The 22,066-nt window shown below is 45.0% G+C and overlaps 1 protein-coding gene across 4 annotated transcripts in view; it reads right to left on the minus strand.

The window, feature by feature from the left end:
* Shrm (shroom) overlaps positions 1 to 22,066 on the minus strand; it is a 102,411-nt gene that overhangs the window by 19,299 nt on the left and 61,046 nt on the right. For all 4 annotated transcript variants that reach the window (XM_070656881.1, XM_070656884.1, XM_070656883.1 and 1 more), the window contains exons 2-7: positions 13,030 to 13,398; positions 12,085 to 12,397; positions 10,609 to 10,848; positions 10,317 to 10,471; positions 9,385 to 10,233; positions 7,571 to 9,298 (exon numbers count right to left, since the gene is read on the minus strand). In XM_070656881.1, coding sequence (XP_070512982.1) covers positions 7,571 to 9,298; positions 9,385 to 10,233; positions 10,317 to 10,471; positions 10,609 to 10,848; positions 12,085 to 12,397; positions 13,030 to 13,398 — 3,654 coding nt within the window. The remainder of the gene's footprint in view (positions 1 to 7,570; positions 9,299 to 9,384; positions 10,234 to 10,316; positions 10,472 to 10,608; positions 10,849 to 12,084; positions 12,398 to 13,029; positions 13,399 to 22,066) is intronic.

The raw sequence follows: 22,066 nt of genomic DNA on the forward strand, positions 1-22,066 counted from the left end.
GTCGGGTCGTGTGCTTAAGTCGCGGGGGGAAGAGAATTAATATTCCCTGACGAATGTTTTTTTTTTTTTTTTTTTTTTTTTTAATGCACCGACGGCCGCGGTGACTCGGGACATCTGCGCAGTCGTAACTCGCTGTTCTAGGAGGACAACGATCGTAAGTTACGATCGCGCGAACGGTGTAATTTATATGTCAGAACTGCCCAAGATACAAAGCGAGACTTTATGATCGCGGAGACTCCTTCGACGCGCTACGTAGTTCGCGGAGACACGGTAAAGCGTCACTCCGCGCTGATCTGCTTCAGCTCTGTGATGATCGGCCGCGCGGTCGAGAAAGGATGCACGACAGCCGGTTGAGAAGAGAAAACGCGCCGGGTCGCCGATGTAAGCTGTAAATTAACGCGCGAGACGTCGGCGGCGACGACCTCGGTAAGATATCCCGCGGGAAAACGCGTTTCCCGTCCCTCGCGTAGGAGCCGCGCTGTTAATTTTGATTCCTATCGACGTCGTGCGCCGCGAATAATCGATGTCTCTTCTAGCTCGCACCCGAGCGTGCAATTCCGATGCGTGTAGAAGGCCAGGCACGTACGTGCCCGTCCTTTCTTCTTCTTCTTCTTCTCGCTACGCCAGGCAAATATTTATTAGAAGCGAAGGGCGGTCTCGTCGGGGATATGGCTCTACATTTTTAAGTTTCCTCGATCCGCGAGTAGCTCCGGTCCTCCTTTTTCGCATTCTCGTGTAATAACAGGCCTCTGCTCTCGCCGGGGATCGACCGAACTTGGCTCGCTTGCTCGTCCCGAGACAGAAACCGGCACAGCCGCCGGCGATTGTCGTAGGTAAGTGAGTTTGATGTACACCGACATCGCATACACTGCGCTATGTGTTTCAAAGATCCGAATACCTGTACTTTTCTCACTCTCACTTTACGTACGAAATCTATAGACTAGCTTTTCCTTTTCTTGACTATCGCTTAATTTTTGGTCATCCGCTGACCGGTCACAACTAAGATTTTTAAGTACTATTAAGAGCCAGAGATTAATATAACCGACAACTATTAAAATCGTCGGAAATCCCGTTTGCTCGAAAGATGCGTAACCATTTTCATCTGATAAATGGTTACGTATGACGCAATGAGTAATGCTTACAATTTTCTAAAAATATAATAATATGATGCATTAATAATTGTTTTAATTATTAAACGGTTGAAACTAAAATATCGGTACTACTTCTAAGAACGATTGTCGCTCAACAACCAAGCCGCGTTGGATTTTATCAACGCACTGAGCGCAAAGTAGTTATCAGTGCACTTCCGCGGCACGAAAAATGAGACAACGCATGCCGTGGAAAGCGCGTTTACACGCCGTTCTCGTTCCTGTGAATAGAATGACAGATTACGAAAACGAGGACGACAGTAAGCCTGTCGCAGATATATTTCTTATCGCAATAGTTAAAGCCGTGCTATGAGAAATTAGCGCGAGCTATACTTGGGCAACATTTCGATCAAGCGAGCGGTCTTTCCGTGGAATGTATACGAACGTGTTTGTCACTTGTTTTATATATTGTTTTTTTTATTTCATTAAATTTCAAACCTGTTTTAATTCCGAACATTTACATAAAGATTTTTACTTTTTGGAATACAAGAAAATAACGACTTGATAAAAAAAAAAAAAAATTTACTTTACATTAGAAATTTCAACAAGTTAGTTGTGAAATAATGTATTACAGGGTTTTTCTTTTTTTTTCTCTTTTTTTATCAGGTCGAGTCTTCGTGTTAGTTGAGCGTGGTAATCGCATTTGTGACGAAGCACGCACGTATATTAGCTATATATTCGCACGCGCGCCTTTACCGCTGATGTCATTCGCTATTCCGGTGATTGAATATTTCCGATCATCTACTGCGTCGTCCGATTATTCAGGTCCGGTCGGCGTTGAACCCTGGATCGTTTCACGAAACTGATTATTTATTTTGTACCAAACGCACGTGAAAAACCGCCGTCTTTCGTTACGACGCGGGTGGAACAGCAATCATAAAATAACGAAGCGTCCGAAGATCTTGTACGATACTCTGATAACGTTCCTTTTTATTTCTCGCGTATGCTCAATAAATTTCGACGCTGCGCTAGCTTTCAGCTAGCGTCGATTTTAACGGTAATAGCTTTTATGCGTGATCGCTCGACGGTATCGACGATATCAAAATCTACGATTTATGACTTCGTTTTCGATACTTTATTAGAAACGGGATATATATCTCAGTTTTGTAGATTCACCCGCGCCCTAGGCGGCGCCGATCGTTGATTGCTACATGAACTTTATTGCCGTTCGCAGTTACGCTCTCGTTCGATCGTAAAAGGATTTTGCGTTGGGATACCCGGTCGCTTTATCAGACGTATTAAGCGGAATCGATCGCGCCCGGATAAAAGTAGGCCGCCGAGTGATTATTCTCCTCGTCTCTCGCGAGCCATCGTCACTTTTATCGCGGTGCCTTATCTCATCTGGTCCGTATCTTCCAGTTCGAATAAATATCGAGACGTAAAACGTCCGGAGCGAGAACGGGGCGCCTACACGTCGCCTATTTATAACTATATTGGCGGCAATCACCGTATCTGCACGTGCCCGGTTTATCCGCTTAACGAGGGAAGAGCCCGGTGCAAAGCCGCTATCTGAGGTTCGCTAGAATCTACGTCGGGTTCTTCCTGCAGGTGCGGGAGCATCCGCGATTATCTCGGCAAATGTCAGCGACCTCGCCGACGATTCCGTGCGTCAACGAACGATCGGTATTTCGCTCTTGGCCGAGTCGCGTGTGGCCAACTGGACTTGACTCGAGAAAATACAATAACGATAACGAGTACGCGACGCGTCCGGTACGGTCGTTAACGTCGGATAGCTGATCGTCGGATCGGCTGATTTTACGGGTCGTTCGGTTTACGGTAGGAACCGCGAACGCAACGTGCCACCAAGACTTTACGAGCAACGCGGGGCTCTTATTGCGGATCGCGGTGTTGGCTCGCGGCCGTAGCGACCGCACGTGACGATCCATCGATCGTCCTGGTGAATCTTCAGAAGCACGTGCGAATGTAACACATCGTTTATCGTTACCGCTCTGCCCAGACCACCCGTTGTAAAAATAATCAAGTATACTACTTTGCGTTTTATGCAAATGTACAGATACACGGGAACAATAATTCGAGCGTAATTTTAGCTACGATTGTTACTCGTCAACTTCCGAACAATTTGTGTTAATCATTTAATCGTAAGGTGGTCTGTTGTCGAGAAGATACCGTTTCTCGAGACGGTCCCGTGACTTCGTGTCCGGTGTCGTCCGGTCTCGAGTCGCTGGCTATTGTCTTCGTTTCGTTTGTCGCTCGTTTCTGTCACATCGTCGTTGCACTTGTATTTCCTTGGTGCAATCATTTCCGCGATGAAGAGTCTTAAGTTACAGGCAGAACAACGTACTCGGTAACTGATCGAAGTCGAGCGCGGTAAATTACATCCGAATACAAACGCGACGATATTTAAATAATTAGCATATATTGCCATAATTTGTACGCAAAGTACTTAAAGATTTAAGATTTTTTTTTTTTTTTTTTTTTTTTTTTAATTAAAAATTAATATTTATATTTCATACACGACTTCAATTTCGTTTTGAGATATGAAAGTAAATGTTATCTAAGAGCTCTCATTATTTTAATAGAAATATTGAATGATTGCAAGAGCTTTCTAAATCTTAATAACAATAAGAGTAATAGGTAATTGTGTAATATATGGCAATAAATGTCAAATGTTTTTAACATTTGAAGGCTCCACGAAACTACTATTCCCTTTCAAATTCTGATCTCATTAATGAACATGAATATTACTGCTATTTCCACTATCACTGCTAAACGCACTTAGAATTAGCTGAGATTTCATACCATTAACCCAGTTTCTAAACTAGTCATCAAACGAGTCTTGCCGTATAAAGAGGATGTTACAAAGTGTAGAAAGTTTTTCATCTTAATGCACTCGCGCCTTTTTTATGTTAATGCGGCGCAAGTTACACTAGTGTAACTATATATACTATTTGCTTACATTTAATGGCAGTTATTCGCGGTAATAAAATAGATATACGCACAATGACGTAAGTACGTCGATAATGCGATACAGCGTATATTCGGACCAATTTCTAATTTCATAACGTATAGTTGGATAATATTTTCCATCGCGAATCGTGCAGCGGGCGGTCTGCAAAAATTGAGTTTCGTCATTTTTATGCTCCAAACTAGTGAAACGAAACGATTTATCGCCACCCCGTGGTAATTATCTTGATAAATTCAGCGCAAAGCTTTACTCTCCTATTTCCTTTCCACATCCAAGAAATAATATATTACGTAATGTCACGAGTACCTACATTTTCACAATCACAAAAAAAAAAGAAAAAAAAAATTATCTGTTGCAGATAGAAATTATAATCGACAAAAATGTACAACGCGCAACGTTTATCAATACCTGTTCTAATGTTCTTATCATTACTTTTCTTTCTACGTTTCTAGTTTTACAATCAATAGCAGCAAATGTCTCTTTCGCTGTCGTTACCCTATGCGTTTATCGTCAATTAAGTTTGCGTCAGATAAAAAAAAATTGTCACGAAAAGACGGCGCGCGTAAAGCTGTGCAATTTTGAAACGTTTGATATGCAAAAGACGTAAAAAAAATTGGTGCAATTAATAAAAATGTCGCGCAAGTTACATCGTATGACTGCCGGCGATAAGTATAAGATCATTGTCAGGGTTCGTTATTATTGTGAGACGTATTTCGTGGCTTCGCACCTCGTCATCTCCATTTCTAGCGCTAGACCCAGCGAACATGATCGAGCACCAAAGAACGATTAGGCCAACACGCTCGTGGCACACGAGTAACCTTTTTTTTTTTTTTTCTGAAATTTCTATTCCATAGGTTGGTTTATTCGAAAGGTCAAATTGTTGCGCTGTCGGATATTTAGCGCGACTCGGCAGGAAAAAGAAAGTGCAGGGAGAAAGAAAGAAAGAAAGAAAGAAAGAAACGTTCGCAACGGTTCTGGCGCTCTTTTGCGGGATAATCTCTTCCTGCCGAAGGTCGGGCACAAGTCAAATGCCCGTTCGTCGAACCGTGACGTGGGTTCAAAGCGTCTTAACCAAAGTGCGTATCGAGTAGTTGCTCGATCGCTCGTGCGTTGCAGGTAGTCACCCAATCAGAGCGAGAAGGGAACAAAAGAAAGGTGAAAAGAGTTATCGTCCCGTGAGATCAAGCCTACATCCTGTATTCCGGCTGGAAAACCGAGCAAAACTTTGGCCCCGAAGTGCAATAATTATCAGCCGATTGTTCCAGCTGTATTCGGATAATTCCTCCTACCGGCATCTTCCGCCCGACGCGTCTTCTCGCGCGAATCGTTTAAGATTCTCAATTAATTTTTCGCGTGCTCCGTGGCCCGAAAAATCATGGATCGACGAATAAAGAGGTACCGGGTCACAGAGCGCGCTTTGCCATTATCACCGCTCTTCCGTTAGCTCGCGAAACGTTTTGTTCTGCTTTTCATACAATTACTTCGCCGCGTGAAATCGTCCTTGCCCGACTTCTCGCCTTTCAAGAATGCGCTCAACGTCGCACCCGTCGGAATTCAATAACGTATCCTACGTCGATCGCGTTCAAGAAGCCGTGGCTTTTCCACATTCTCGCCCACGACCTTACTTTCCACAGTTCTCTCCTTTTCACGGGACGCTAATCTCCCAGCCGGATCAACACACGCCGATCCCGCGCGATAACCGATGGTTATATGCAGCTCGATAAGTAAATCTCTTCGCGTACGGTCCGCTCGGGAGGTACGGAGAGAGAAATTGCTCGTAACGCGTCTCTTTGTCGCTTAAGAATTGCGCCGCACGTAAATTTAGGGAAAGTCACGCGTTCGTAAATCAACCTGGATATAAGTACCGTTAGATTTGCAATGATAATCTCATGGTAATTTATGCGATTCGCTCGAGCGAACGAATGAGAAAATAATTAATAACCTCGGATAATCGGAGTTTGCCGAACCGTCCCTGTCAGCGGCGGATACTGTGATTCTCGGAGGTACACGAGTTTGCGACACCGATGGAGAACTCGCAAAAACAATGTCCCTTTCGTTCGGTACCTCGTTAGCTTTTTACCTTTTAATTTCATGCCAGCGGTAGACTTTATAACTCCGCCTCATGAGAACGTGGACATGGCTATTAAATTTTCTAATGACATAATTCACGTTGCGATGACGCTTACGGTTATAGCGTTCGACAACAGGATTTTATACGACTTGAATAATACGAAAAGCAAATGGTTCGCAAACTAGTCGTATAATAGAAATTATACTACAAGTACCGATGCAATTTAAACGATATAAAATACCTCGTGTGTATAATATACACGGATTAACATTTGTATTACCCACTTTGAAACAATCCACTTCGACGCGTGATGCCGTTAATTATGCTTTGTTTTTATTCGAGGAAAAAAAAATTAATAAAAAAAAAAAGAAAAAAAAATCAAAATTACGGTGATTACGGAAAATTATATAGAACCTATTCATGTCAAGGGAGCGAGATGAGCCAACACAAGTTAAACATTATGTTGGCGGTACGAATGATTTCAGATTATGCGTTTGCGGTGCCGTTGATTGATACGCGTAAGAAACGCTCCGCGGGTTTTAAAGATCGGTCGCGCAGCCGTTTCAGATTTCCGGACGATCTCTATCGAGCCTTATAAGCCGCGCCGAGAGTAAAGTGTACACTCACCGTCAGGAATGGCGTTCGTGGTGCTGCGACGGCGGCTAGCGTACGTGACCTTGGCGTGGGGTGCGTCGAATCTCACACGAAGCGCGCGCGTAGATGTGTTGCGGAGTACCGATCACAGAGGACTAAGAGGGAACGCGGCCTACTACCTACAACACCTCGACGGCCGAGAGAGGAGGAAGTCACGTACGCTAGCCGCCGTCACCGCTCGTCGCAGCAAATGCCATATCTGCTTTTCAATGTACTTAAAGTTACCTCTAATTCAATTGATCGATCGTAGGATAAGCACGATGCCGGGACGTCGCAGGCATATGGATTATAATGATGATACCGTATCTGACAACGGAGGCAGCTATTTACCATTCAATTACATTGCAATTACGGGATCGCGTGTGCTCGTACCTTAAATTACGAGATGTCATTTCAACACAAAAGCTTTAACCCATCCGAGACCTTCAATTATTAATAATCGCAGAATGAACGGCATGAAAAAGTCACGGGCTCGCGTCCCCAAAGATTAACATGATTAAAAAGAAATTGACGCTGATTAAAAGTAAACTTCGACGATACCATTAATTGCGATCGTTATCATTATTGGTCCCGAGAAATTAAAATAACGAGAAGTTTGATTTACCGTTATGTACAACCATGCGATTGTTTATAATTATGAATAATCAATAACTAATTAGTTAATCGGCGATAAATAATTGAGTTGAGGTATTATAATAAATATGATGTGCAAAAAGCAATGTCGAGCGAATGTAAAAAAATAAAATAAAATAAAATAAAATAAAGACTTACCCTTGGTGAGAATGTGGAGGTGGAGGTGTAGGTCTCGGTGGAAGCGGTAAAGACTTTCTACCAGGTGTGCTCTGCCGCGGTGCTAAAGGCGGTGGCGGCGAACTAGGAGAATCTGTGCCGTATTTTTCCGTTGGACATTGAGGCTGAGGTTTCTGCTTAGGTAGATCGACGTATTTCGGTGGCAGGACGTTGTAACCGTGCGCGGTTCTTTGTGTCACGTCATTAAGACGTTGTTGATGATGATTAGGAACGTATTTTGGAGGCTCGTGATATTTTTGCGGATTTGATTCCGAGGGGAACAGCTTCGAACTGGCCTCGTATCCCGTTTTCACCGGGCTGCCAATGGAGAAACTGTGACTCTTGAGATATTTCGATGAACTCTTTGCGACGTCCGTTATCGGCAGATAATTCGGTCTCGACGACGGACTCGTAGTAACATTTTTATCCGTGTTTTTAGGCACTTGAGGTTGAGGTCTCTGACCTGAAGAAGATTCTAACCTCTGGCTAGAATCATTTCGCAACAAACCGGAAGCATCAACGCGTGTCCCGTCAACTCTCATCGATTCCTGTCGAATAATTCTCGGCTCTACCGGAACTTGTGGGGCGGGCCTCTGATTTCCAGAATCGCTATATCTCTGCGATATGAGATCAGGCAGTTGCGCCGCGGATCTGGACGAAAAAGATCTTTCTTCGGATAATCTTCTTGCTGGCGCTATCCTCCCGTTTACCATAAGCTTCTGAGTCGAAGGATATCTTAAACTTGAACGTCCTGTAACTACCATTCTATGCGTGGTAAAGCCGACCGAGACTCCGTTTTCTAGTATCATGTCAGAATCCGCGAGTTTCATCGTCGCGGCGGATCTTACAAATTGATGCTGTTCTTGTTCTTGCACTCCCGTTTTTGTCGAATTCGGCGAGGATTTGCCGGTGGGCTTATCGTGATCTCTTTTACCGTTGTGTTTTGATCTTTTTATGGAATGTCTCTCCGACTTGTGTCGTTCGCATGACCTTTCACGATTGATCTTTGCCGTTTCCTCCGTTGGGTGGTGAATGTTGTTAGATTTACGCTCCGTGAAACAATCGTCGCTGAGTTCGGGTGGTGGGGGTGGCAACGGATCGTCGCAGTCGTGGACCTCGCTTTCGGTGACTGTCGGAGGCGATGGTGGAGGTAAATCGGGACTTGGTATACGTTCGTTGTAAACGTTTCTCAAGTGTGGTTTTTTAGGCGGCCTCTCGGGCACCCAGTCATCTATCGATATAGCCGGCCCGACTATTACAGGACCTAATAAATCCGTAGAGAGACTGCTGCAACTATTACTATGTTGATGCTTAGGACTCGGTAAGTCATTATTTCCTTGATTTTGAATTCTGCTAACGTTTTCCTTCCAAGTACCACTAGCGTAATCCGACGCTGAACTAGCTCTTCGAGAAGAAGATGGTCTTGGTCTAGGAGGAGGTTGTGGCGGTGGACTTTGAGGACTCTGAAGAGCTGTCACAGGGCCTTGCGCCAACTGTGGTTCCGATCGCCAAGATGCTTGATGATGTCTTTCATAATAAGACAATAGTGCTTTCTTTTGTATCGCTTTCAGAGTAGGATCGGATACCCTGTGACGTTTCTCGGGATCTAAATAAGTGTAACGCATTTGTTGCTGTTGCTGTTGTTTTTCTAATTCATTAATGCGTTCGGCTACTGAGAGCTGTAGTTGAGGCGGTGAACTCAACGTCACTCTGAAAAAAAAAAAAAAAGTTATATATTACAGTTTGTAATAGAATTTATTACACAGTATAATAATTTCAGAAAAATATATTCGTACCTTGAAGATTGCGTAGATTCTTGCGGCTGCGTCGTACTGACAGGATAAAGTTTCCGTTTACTTCGTTCGCGATCTAAATACAGTACACTTTCCGAATGATGCCGTTGAGGAGTCTGCACTCTAGCACTGTGAGCGATTAGTTGCTTGCTGCATTGAATTCCATTAGATTGACTCACGTCGGACATTGATCCATGTATAAGATTCCAATTTTCGGAACTCTGCGGACTCGCAGTTGCAGCTTGCTGGCGCGTAGGACTTTGTGGTATAGGTTGAACGTATTTATTGTTCTCATGTCTGCTCAAATTATTCCACTGATTTGTTTGTGACCTATCATTTAGCGATTCATCGTCGAGACTGGATTCCTGCCATTTACTGTTTTCAATCGTCGACGTTTGGCAGATATCACTGATCGATGCGGATGTCGTACAATGTCCGATAACTGCTGGCAAACTAGGTCTACTTTGTCCCTTGTTTCGTTCGTTCATCGAAGACTGCCATTTGTCAAGACTGTGCCTTCCTTTTGGTGAGCCGATCCCGGACGTACTGACGTCACTCATAGAACTCTGCCACTTGTCGTGACAACCATTGTTGGACTTTTGAGTTAAAATTCCTCCATTTACGCTGCTAACGTCTGACATAGATCCATGATGCCATCGATCCGATGCTGTTTGACGAGGAGGTATACCACTTGAAACGCTAACATCTGACATCGAGCCATGCCATTTTAAGGTCTCGCTGCTAGAAGCGCTACCACTAGATGTAGTTACTACACTGTCTCTACCCTCTCGCGAAGTATCTTCCCAAGACGTCGCAGGCCTTTGCGCTACTGCCTCGCTGTCTCTCCTCAATCTATTGAAATAAATAATTTTTCATTACAAAAAATATTGCATACTGCTAGATGTTAATAAGACAATGTGTAAAGACAATCTCACCTATCGAGAAATGGTGTATTCGTTGTGGAATCCACACTAGATACATAACTATGATATCCCTCGGATTGCGCATAGCTGGCCTGTTGAGAATGTTGCACTCTCGTATATTCCTCGAGACCCGCTTGAGTTAAGGTAGTTTCGCGATAGAGATCCACCTAAATAAATAAATTTTAAATCTCAGAATTAAAAGAAAAAATAAATTTGCAATCGTTAAGTGTTGTATGTTTTCTTGTGTTAGACATTCTCGGATATTTTATTCGACTTGAAATATTATTCGCCTGAATCCACTTACCTGGGGTACTGGAGGGTCTTGGTAGCCTCTTACATAAGCCTCCAGATCAACGTGAGTCAAAGTCTGCGACTGCTGTTCTCGTTCCGGTGGCGATGGAACTACGTATTCCGCGTCTCCCAAAGCTTTACCTTCGCGATCCACGCGCGGCCACAATCTTGGCTCCTCTTCAACGCTACTTCTGTTGCGTGACTCGTAAGTCTCGGCTGGAATCTTCTCGCAACGCTCCATTACCGTCTTCAACTGCAATATTCAATTTTTGCAGTGTAATAGAAAATCACAAACGTATTTAGAAAGTGGCACTTATCATTTATATTCGTAATATGAATAAAATTGAAAATAAGAAAAAATTAATAAAATAAAAACAAAAAAAAGAAAGAAATAAGTATTTTATGATACACGATTTTTCTCGACAAGGAAATAATAAAAAGAATTCAATCTTAACGTACATCAGCAGGGAGCTAATTGCTTGTGCTTTAAAACAGAAATTGCGCCAGTCTAATAAAACTTTACGGTCAACAAAAGAAAAAAGAAAAAAAAAAAAAAAAAAAAAGGGAAGTAGGATTAACTTTAGTATTCTTTTTCGTTTTTTTTCAAACCCACTGTCTTCTCGTCGCCTGATACCAGAAGGTGCTGGTATGTACCGAAATTTACGACGCGATGCGGGTCGGACCATCGAAATACCACGGCCTACTTCTGAGAAAGTCAGTAGCACTCTGGCGATTATGTCACCGAGAGAAAGGAGGGTGCGGGTGTAAGAGATTAATTGCGTACGCCATTTTAGGGCGCAGCGCAATATATACATCAAGGTCTTGCCCCGAGGTGATCCCGATTCTTAATACGGTATGCTCGCCCGGGTAAGCCCCCTTAATTGTTAAACACGTCAATGGTGTCGACGTGAAACTTTGTAAATCATTTGGAAGCATGAGGAAAGTGTTTCGATAAGCCCCCGTTGCCTCGTAACTCGCTTATACCGCCGAGGTACTTGGTGTCATGTAAAAGAGATTCGATTTTGCAACCGGCAAAACAATCAAGAACGGCTGACACGGCAAATTCTGAGTTGCAGCAAAAAGGTCCGTAAACCAATTTAACTGATGTATATCGCGTGAATGGCGAAAATTAAAAATACACGTGATTTAATAATCGTTGAAAGTTATAACGAAATTATTATTTCTATTTCTATTCATCCGTATTACACGTAATTATCTACGTCGTCCGCGCCAATTAATCGTCGGCGACTAATTCTTGCAAAACTTATTTTCCTAATGCACAGCAAACGGATATTAACGTTTAATAGTGAAGCCCGCTAAAGGTAACAGAAACGGAAATTGAAAACGTGTGCGAGGCGATATATTTGATGCGTCCAATTAATAGTAAATCACGACGTTACGTTGCGATGCGAATGCACGCGCGGATTTTATAAGCGACGCGCGCGGCGTTAACTATTTAGTAGAAAACTAAAGGAGTTTTGCAGGTTACCTGCTGCGTGAACGCGGGATTAGGCCTCTTCGTGTGTGGTCTGGTGTACTGAGCCGGCTTCTCCTTCGGATAGTTGGTGTGATCGGTCCAGGACTTGGAACGGTGAGAACCGCTGTGCCCGGAGCTATGGATATCCTCGTCGGAGTGTCGTTCGGGTGCGCTCGGCCATGAAGGATACTTCTCGTGCCCCGGGCCGTAACACACGCCCTTGAGGCTGGAGGCATCCCTAACTGGCGGCGTTGGCGGTGGCGAAGCTTCGTCTCTCTCATTAAGAGAGAGCGTGAAGCTGTTGAATCCAAGGTTCTCGCTGTACCTAAATGCGACAGACGGGCATGAAAACGTTGCGATTTAAGTGGACGGTGTTACTCACCGATACCCGGAGAGAAAGAGCAGAAATAGCACGCGTGACGCAACGTCTTCCCTACGTTGAAACAATTATGCGTCGACGCGAAACCGCCGGTTTATTAACGTCTCCCGCCTAATGAATCACCCGCGACTCGCCAGAGTGCGTTCTCGGTCGCGGCGCCTCTGCCGGCGAGATATATCGTTCAACTAATTTATATATTTATTTCTAATATACTTTCTAATATCTTGATATAGTTTATTTCTAAAATGTGCGCGGGCTGCATAATTTACCGTCAACGAGTCTGGCGTAACATATACGGCGATCGGACACTTTCTTTGATGTTGCACTCTCGCGTTATTACCTTTCATCGACAGCGTTGCTGTTCGCGGTGAACAAAACGTATCCTCGCCGGTGAGTAAGTACAGCGAGTGTAACACAGCCATTTCGTTCTGTTTCGTCAAGGTACCGTGCTAATCAAATATATAATCGTTTTATCGTTCGCGATAATTAAACGAGCGTTGTACGAACGATTGTTGAATTAAAGACAAAAAAAAAAAAAAAAAAAAAAAAATATAGCACGCAAGTAATCGAGCACATACCCGCAGTCGTTTTTACAGCCCAGAGAATTCTTCTTGTGACCGTCGTTGTAACTGGTAACCGCGGCGGCCTTCTTACCGCCCTCGAGATCGTTCTCCGTACTGGGCCTCCGCCCGTCGTTTCTACGACGGTAATATTCGTTAGGAGCCATCGATCGAGGCGGACTCTGCTTAAGGCCATAGCCTTCCTGAGAATACGACGTGGCACTCTTGAAATTGGCAGCCTCGCTCCCGTGGCCGTGGCTCGCGTATTTGTATGACCCCGGGGGACAGGAAGGTGGGCCTGGGGCCTCATCCTGGACGCGATACCCTGGCGGCGACGGTTGCAGCTCCGTCATCGTGTAACCGACGTCCCCGCCATCCGGGATACACCTGAGCGAGCAGAAAATTAAAATCGTGAGCTTCGACGTTCTTTAAGATGAAATTTTGCGATTAGACGATAGATTGCCTAGAATATACCGAGAAATTACCCGTAAGTGTAACAAAATCGGCGCAACGTTTTCACATATTCATGAGGTGGCACCGTTTACATGCAAATAAAATGTTACGCCAACATATTATCCATCCCGGTTCCACCGCTATATCATAATGCCACGCGTAATGATCTTTCTCATTTTATTTAAAAAATTTCTTTTCAGACCTTCGGACAAAGATGTCAATTAGAATCTTTCAAGATTCAGGAAGTGAAAATGCTTTGTAATACAAAAAGGAGAGAAAGAGATAAGATAAGAGCAGCGAACGAGAAGATTGTTTTGCGAGAATGCCATTTCGTGAACGGTAAAATTTTGTAATCTCACGTGCGGCGAGACGTCCTGGAATCGACTGCCCCCAAGGCGTTCGACATTGCCAATTTTTGCCCACGCAATCTACGAAGTTTCCGACTTCAGGGATGATTCCTAATTGCAAGAATCTCAATAGCACGCAACGCTTACCCGGAGCACGCATCACGAAGGGTAAGACGCCCGCAATCGGCATGCGAATAAATGTAAAATATTTGAATGATCTCGTAATAAGCGAAAGTATTAAAGTGCACGAATAATAATCGACAATTCTTAAAATATCTGACAGGTAGTTGCCACGACGCGGCCCGCAAATATCGAAATTACGATCGCTCCCGACTACAATAGAATGTAAGTAGCAGGTTTATTAACTACTACGTTGGTATCGGTCATACCCGCAATCAGGCACAACGAACCATAAACGGGTGTAATTTCTCGAGCGTAGTTTTACAGCTTACAATACGACCGTAACTCAAAATGGGGCTACAAAAGGTGATATTTGGTAATGCATCGCGTAACGAGCTGATTAGCGAAATCGTATCTTTTTCCCCCCACTAATCAATTGAACGTGAAGCTGCGTATTTAGGAAGTTACAATTGACTAGCGTGCGTTAAATTGGGTTTGTTACGGTGGGCGTGTCGACGTTGCGGTTTTGCATAATGAGAAACGAGACGGGCCAAACGCACAAAACGAAATCGTGAAGGCATCCTAATGACGCGCGATGAATATTCCAACGTCTTCTCGTAATCGGCAAGTTCTCGCGAACGTTTCTCTCGCGTGCATTGTAGGCTAGTGTGCCACTCTCGATATATTGGATTTCATAACGAATATGAATCACGATAGAGACTTCCGTGATAGGAAGCCGCGGGATTCAATTACCGCTACGTCAGAGCAAAGAGCACCGCTTCTAATAACCGTGCGCGCCTACGTCGGCTATCTCCCCTTTTTCTTTTTTTTTTTTTCAATTTTTTTTATATCTCGTACGAGTTATCGGTTGCTGCGGATGCGCGACTCCCGCATTATTCTTTTCGTGCACGCAACACCAGCGCAGCGTGTAATTTCCAACATTGACTGCCAACGGGAATACACCGCGTGAGTGATCATTACCGTAAATTGCAACAACAATGTGATGAAGGAACAGCTCGCTGATTTTGGTGATTCCACAAATGCTTGCAGACCAAAGAAAAAGAAGAAAGAAAAATAAAATAAATAAAGAATTAACAGAGGAATATAGACAAAAATGACGGCGCAAATTGCAAAAAGTCATCCTCGAGACTCGACGAGATGCGTCTTTAATTTAGCTCGTTTTCCTCGATTCTTTAGGTCTTACATATCGCGGGGAGTGTACGCCGACGTTCGTTCACGTGCGTTCATTCACAGACGCGCTCACGCGTTATACGCGCCTGTTTTCCGCGGTCGTGAGGCGCATTCGCAGGCGCGTCGCGCGGTTCATAGAGGCAAATGGAACGGAGGAGGAATAGAGGAACAGGCACGATGGCGCAAGGCGCATGCCAACGCGCCGCGCTCTCACGTTATGCGCGCATAGAAGTCAGAGGCGGGCGCAACCCTCGAGCGTATTAAAGCGTTACAAGCCGCGTGCCCCTAAATCACGCTTCGTAAATTACCGAGGGTCCGACGGTATCATCGCGACGTCGTGTTTCGCTGTGATAAATTCTCTGGAATTCATTTCCCGCGCGCTCACGAGTAAAGGCCGCTCTTTGAAGAGGAGGAAAGATTGTCACCTCGGGTATACTCTCTAATTTTCTGCCGACATACGCGCGAGCAAGAATCTCAATGTGCGTGTGACAATTATCAACGTACAAAACGTAAAGCGTATCCCTTACGATTAGCAATAGTCTACGTTCACGTAGGGAGAACGCATCTCGGTATGCATTACGTGACATTGAATAGCTACATTACAGCTTAGAGAATTAAAAAAATTTTTATCTGTTGTGCATATGCATATAAAGGAACATAAATGTAAATAAAAATGTAGGCGCGCTCGCTAGCTTAGTTAATTTATTGGCAAAATGACTATGTTCGGAATTTTAATTAATTCAAAGCAACATTTGAATCTCAGATAACTTCTTATCTTAAGCGTGCATAATTTTTTCAACATAGGCGATCATGCTTTATCAGTTAGTTACCATATTACTAGCGAGTAGATATCTACGTGTGTGGAGTATCTTGTTACTTAATTCGTATAATGTACTTTTATGCTCCATAAAAACCTAACGGCTATATGTTGTAATCGACAGAATATATTATTTGTTACTTTTCACATCGACGAGCGTGCGCGCGTACGAAAGTATGTAACGTCGTAATGTTCTCTTTTGCTTACGAGATTTCAATGAAAAAAAAAGAAGAAAAAAAAAAAAAGGGAAATAATAAACGAGAGAGTTGCCAAAATCAAAGGCAAAAAGTAATGGTTTTTAGTCAAGAATAAAAAAGAGAAGGTACACGAGCGAATTCGCAGTGGGACGAGAGCGTTGCGTCACATAATTAATGCACGTTGAGTTCGTTGACTGTACCCGAATACACGTAATTCCAGAAAACGATCCGCCATACGAGGAAAGCTCTTAGAAATCGAGTTGGACCTCGTTCAATGTGACTCAGAGATGCAAATTCGGCATGGCGCAGTCTACACGACGACGCGTTACGCGATTTCAAGGCACGAATTTGTTAATTATAATTATTATTAAGAACCTGAAGAATGTAAATCGAAAATCTGGTTGGAAGTGTTGAGCGAGAAAACCGGTAACGAGAGAACTCGCCAAGTGTCAATAATGGAGGCTAGCCTACAGCCTACTCGAGAAACAATCAAGGTCAACGCGTAGGTAGGTTGAATCTTTATATCGCGTCGATATTTCCTGATATCTGGTACGAGGAAAGAAAAATAAGTCGATAGAAAATGCAGAAGAATCAACCACTCGTAGAATGTGGGGAAGACATACGACAGGGTGCACAGCTTATCGCCGAACTGTCTGGTTCTCTGGTGCGGCAACTACGGAGCGGTAAATTCAATGCGAGGCTGGCACACGCGAGCGAATGAGTGCGCGGGGCCGACGAAGGTGGAGAAGACTCGGAGGACGTACGGGCAGACGAGGGCAAGGGGGCAAGAAAGGTACGGGAGCGTTACGTGGAAGGTGCGAAGCAGGGTGGGACGACAGAAGCGACTCGCTGGCATCCCGTGGACCGCTCATGGAAATCTGGAGCCGATTCTTTTCCCCCGGCCAGAATTGTGATCCGGCTCTTACGGAACGCGGGTCCGCGTTGGCGGCGGATTCGCATCTCTCGCGTGGGCTCGTCAACGCATGCCGCGCCTCTCTCGCAGTTTCGATTCCAACGGTAGCGCTATCACCGGTGCCCCCGTGGCGTGTCGCGCTAAAAATACATGCCATATGAGCGTCTCTGTCTCTCTCCCTTTCTCTCTTTCTTTCTCGAAGCACGCCTTCAGAAGTCGTGCAGCCTCATTGGCGTAAGACGCATAAATGAGAAATCTCACTTCCCATTCCATGACCGTGCTCACGAGCGTTTTCCATATCCCAGCGTATAAGCGTCGGCGAATCCACTCTCTCCGCGCTCTTATCTTCCGCCCTCGTGATAAATGTTCCGATACTTTACGCGCTGCTTAATTACCGGCCTATGTCTATACAGCGATAATTTATTTTTGCCATCGTGCAAGCACGTCGAACGTAGATACCCCTTGAAGAGCGTCTGATTTGCGGCCGTGAGTAAGCGGAGGGATATACAAAATTGATCGTTACGTCGCAGCTTCGTTTAGCGCCGCGGTGTAAATCGTTATTCCTACAACGTTCGCGCGTGTCGTATATCTTCTATTCGATGCCGCGGTATCCGCGTAAGGTGCTGGCATCGCGTGTCATGTATCAGACCGCTCGTGCCGGTGAATACCTGGACGATGTCCTGTCTCGTGTTCTCGGGGTAGACGAGTAGGTAGTCAATTGGCCGTAGATGAGGCCACGATGAAAGAATTCTCGCTACTAATTCACTATCTATATGGCAGCGGAGGACAGATCCAGCTGCGTGAAATACTGCTTATTCGTACCTTCGAGGAATGCCACTGGACTCCTCGGGTAACGGCGAAACTTGTGAGAAAATTATCCTCCCGCGAATTCGATATGATCAGGACTTTCTTAACATTCTCCCCGAAACATATATCGAAATTTCAACTTAAACGTTTCGCAGCCACAAAAACATAACGCTCTGTTGCCGATTATGCCGGAGATTAATGATACGTTCTGCTGGATAAAGCGGATAGTATTGCCAGTCGCAACTCCGCTAACAAAACTAACATAATAATCAGAGAAACATTATTCACCTAGGAAGGAAAACAACCGTCGAAGCAGCAAGCGTGCCGCCTCCGCGATTCAACGCTACATGTTTGCGCCAATCAATTTTCCCATCCGTCATATCGTCATTTTATGATAATAAGGAGAGTCGAATTCTTTCTTTTACCGCAATCATCTCGGCGATCGATTTGAATTAGCATAACCGAATGCGTTAGCCTATCGCACATTCACGACGGGAGTTAGTCAATGATAGTTGATCTACATGCAAGATTTGATCGGCCGAAAGTTACTGAAGAAAACCGCTTTCACTCATTTTGCGCGATGCAGGCGGAAGATAAAATTATTTCAAACGAGGCAATCGACTGTGTTGGAAAAACGGAAAAGTCCGCATCCTGACAAGAATAATGAAAACTCGTCTCCGTGGTCTCTCTCTCTCTCTCCCCTTTTTCTAATTTATTACTAAATCCTAAGTTGCGGGCGTATTTACAGAATAAATAACGTCGATCAACCGGATATTACAGCCGATAATAAAATATCATTGTAATTACCGATTGACGATTAATTAATAATTGCGAAAGGGTGTAAAATTCGTTTGTTAAAATCCGTCTGACGCAATGGTTAAAAATATCCGTTTCTCAGCCGCGTATAAAAGCATTTACCCGAAAAGGGAGAGCATAAAGCACCAAGTAGAAAGGTGAGGCATGAGAAAAAGATAAATTGGTGAAATACGGCGGATCACGCACTCGTATCCAAGCGAAGAGACTCGTAATTTCCGCCGCTTTAGCCCAAGACGCGGTCGAGAGTTCATGTTCCTTTTTGAAAGTACGGGCCATAACTCGACAGCACGATATGGACGTTACGCGTGAAACATTAAGCCCGCGTTACGCCGCCTGATTAACGTCTACTTTCACGCGGCGTTACTTACATATAACGAATAAGTCGATCGAAGCAATTAATATCAAACGTTGACGGCAACGATCGATCAATCACTCGCGCGTAATTATGCAAGCCCATTAAAGCGTGCGACCGTTAGGGCACCAGAAGCCATCCTCCGTAGACAATGTGAAGTGGCTTGCACCGTGATCGCAAGTATCAGCGAGGATCGTGACACTAGAGACGATTCACGGAGTCGGACAGGGATCTACGATCTTATCAATCGATTTCACGAACTTGTGTAAAACCGTGTCCAGATTCACCGTGTGAAATGCGATATCGGTGTCGATCGTGATTCAATCCCCGCGCAACTTCTTGTGCCCGTTCGGATTCCGCCGCGGAGTCACGCTGTTAACTTTTGCGGCGGCTGATCGAAAGACGGCGTAAAGGCAAAGGCAAAAGGCTGGACAAAAGAACGACGTAAGCCGTAGCGCGTAATTTATTCTTATCAATTACGGTGGTAATTATCGCAAGTCCGTTTCTTAGACCCCTCTGCTAAATATCTTTGTCCTTCTTTCTTTTGCGCGCCCCTTCTTCGCGATCCCCGTGCATATTTCAAGAAACTGACAGAATTGTTTATCTCGGCGCGCGAGAGAGAAAACGGGAATACGAACGCGTCCCGCTCATTCGATCGATCGAGACCGAGATAATCCATTGTATTTATCTAATTCGTTCCTTGAATCACGCCGGCAGTAATCACGATCGTGGCCCCGGCTCGAATATCGCGATCGTTGACCCCGCTCCGCGGATGTGGAATCAATAACTCCGGTGGACTTGATTCGGTGCGATCGCGATGCGCATCGTGTACGCTTTCGTCAGACGTTGATGGTGTAACTCCTAATGCTAATGGAGCGGAATCGCCCTGTAATTATGTCGAACGAAAAAGTCCATTGGAGAGCGCGCTCGATTCGACATGCCGGATTCCACGGGTATCCGTAAATTTCGTTACGACATAGAATTTGCGCGGCGGTTCTTTGGTCTCTGTTACAGTTATACGGAGAGCAGCTCATAGAGAAGACATTGATCTACGCCTTCCGCCCACTGTATGTTAAAAGCGAGGTGAAATACGCTCTCGGTGCCCGTGTAGATGCGAGGCACATTATCGTAAAGTAGAAAAGAACGCTATTTAAATCCTGGTGCACCGCGCGCGGTCCTGTGCACTCCTCGCCCTTATCGTTCACGTTCCATTCCCTGGGCTCCGTGAGTCACCTTTGCGTCCGTCTTACTTTATGCGGCTTCACGCGTTAACCCTTTCGGTGCACAGGCGTTACGTACTTTACGCTCATTGCATGCGAATTTTATGCGCTTGCATAAATACGCGCGAGTGCTAACCTAACGTTGAAATGTAATAATACTTGTGTAATACACAAAGTAGGCTGATGTAATATTAAATACCGTGAGTAATGCCCGAGGTTAATTATTTTGTGTTTAACTTTGAGTGAGCAAATAGAATATTACCATAGAACACGAAATTCCCATTTAATTTCCTTATCACGCGGGAAAGAAAAAAAAAAAAAAAAAAAAGAGAGAACTCATCTTCAAACAATTGACGTAAAATCCGTAAAGAGTGAGTCGCGCGACTCGTGCCCGTGCGAGCTGGCGCAACTGAAGAAAGTAATCCGGCTTTCGCAGTAACTACCGGGCGACAACGCATCCGGAAGATCGCAGTTTGGTCGAAAACGAGCGGCCTGTCGCTCGCGGGATAAGCCGCTCGCGGAAACGTGGAAAGGCTCTCAAGCGGGAAGAATCTCGGCCCGTTCGTTCCTCCCACGGTTGCATCGCGCTCGCCTTATCTGCCCCCTTGTGCGCTCGCGAGCACGCCGGAAAGAATCGGCGCAACACGCTATGAGGGACTCGCGCGCCGCTACGCAGTATACGTAACGTTCGCGCGTTGCAAATGCGTCGTACCGCATGCGATTTCCTGGAGTAACGGCCCCGGAGCCCAAGCTCGTATTCGCACAACCACGCGCGAGTTCTTCCTGCTCTTGTACCGATAAATACGAAAAGAATCGAACGATTATCGAGCCGGCAAATCAGCTCCGTGCGCGCCGCGCAGGATTCTGCCAACCGAGCAGAAATATCGAATCGCAGCAAACGCACGAGAAAAGAAGCTGTTACAATACATTCTCGATGTAATTTGTATCGTACCTCTTCTCCCATAATTCTCTAGTATAAAACAATTTGAAGCGAGGGAAAAAAAAAGTGTTAATTAATTTTGCTTCTGCTTATTAAAATTCTGACAACGGCAAGGTACGTTCTGTACATTATAACCAAGTATGCACTATCCGATCGAAAATAATATACATGTAATGTTACAGGGGAGAGGGTTTTTTTGATAAATCGCGCGAGGAGACAAAGCGCTTATTAACGAGTGGGCAAACCGATTTACTTCTCGAGGTGGGACGTACGTAATACTTGTTCGTGGTCGTGTCAGTTATCTGCATCGGGTAGTAAATCGTGGCAGGAATAATATCATTACGCCCCGGGCGTGCGTCGGGTGTATAAGCCGAGTTACGCCATTGGCAATGCTCCCGGGATATAATCGAGAAACGAGGGGAATTGATTAATTAACGCGGAAAGAAGTCTTCCTGGGAGCACGGCTGAGCCCCGACCTTGTCGGCATCCGCTTTCCGGTCAAGCGGCTGAGATGGTTAGATACCTTAAGTAGCCACCATGAGGGTGCACTCGGCTGTTCGTTGCTGCGACGCATACGTACCGAGAAGAAACGTTTCGCGGACAGGCTTTACGTACGTTAAGTGCGCGGCAACATTTCGGCCGAGCTTATTAAACGGCACGCAACGGACGCAGCGTGCGCCCAAGAAATCGATCGACTTCCAGCATCGTGGGACTTCCGGGCGACTTCAGAAAACGCAGAGTCACGCAACCGTACACGTGTCTAGAAGGTCGCTATTATTACGCTGCGCCGCGGTTTAAATTACGCCACGTTCGGGATCGAGCATGAAGAAGAGACACGTGGAGAGAGGCGCGTGCGGAAAGGGACGCAAGGTGAATTTATTA

Source organism: Cardiocondyla obscurior, linkage group LG05 (genome assembly GCF_019399895.1).
Source record: "Cardiocondyla obscurior isolate alpha-2009 linkage group LG05, Cobs3.1, whole genome shotgun sequence".
Classification (NCBI taxonomy): domain Eukaryota; kingdom Metazoa; phylum Arthropoda; class Insecta; order Hymenoptera; family Formicidae; genus Cardiocondyla; species Cardiocondyla obscurior.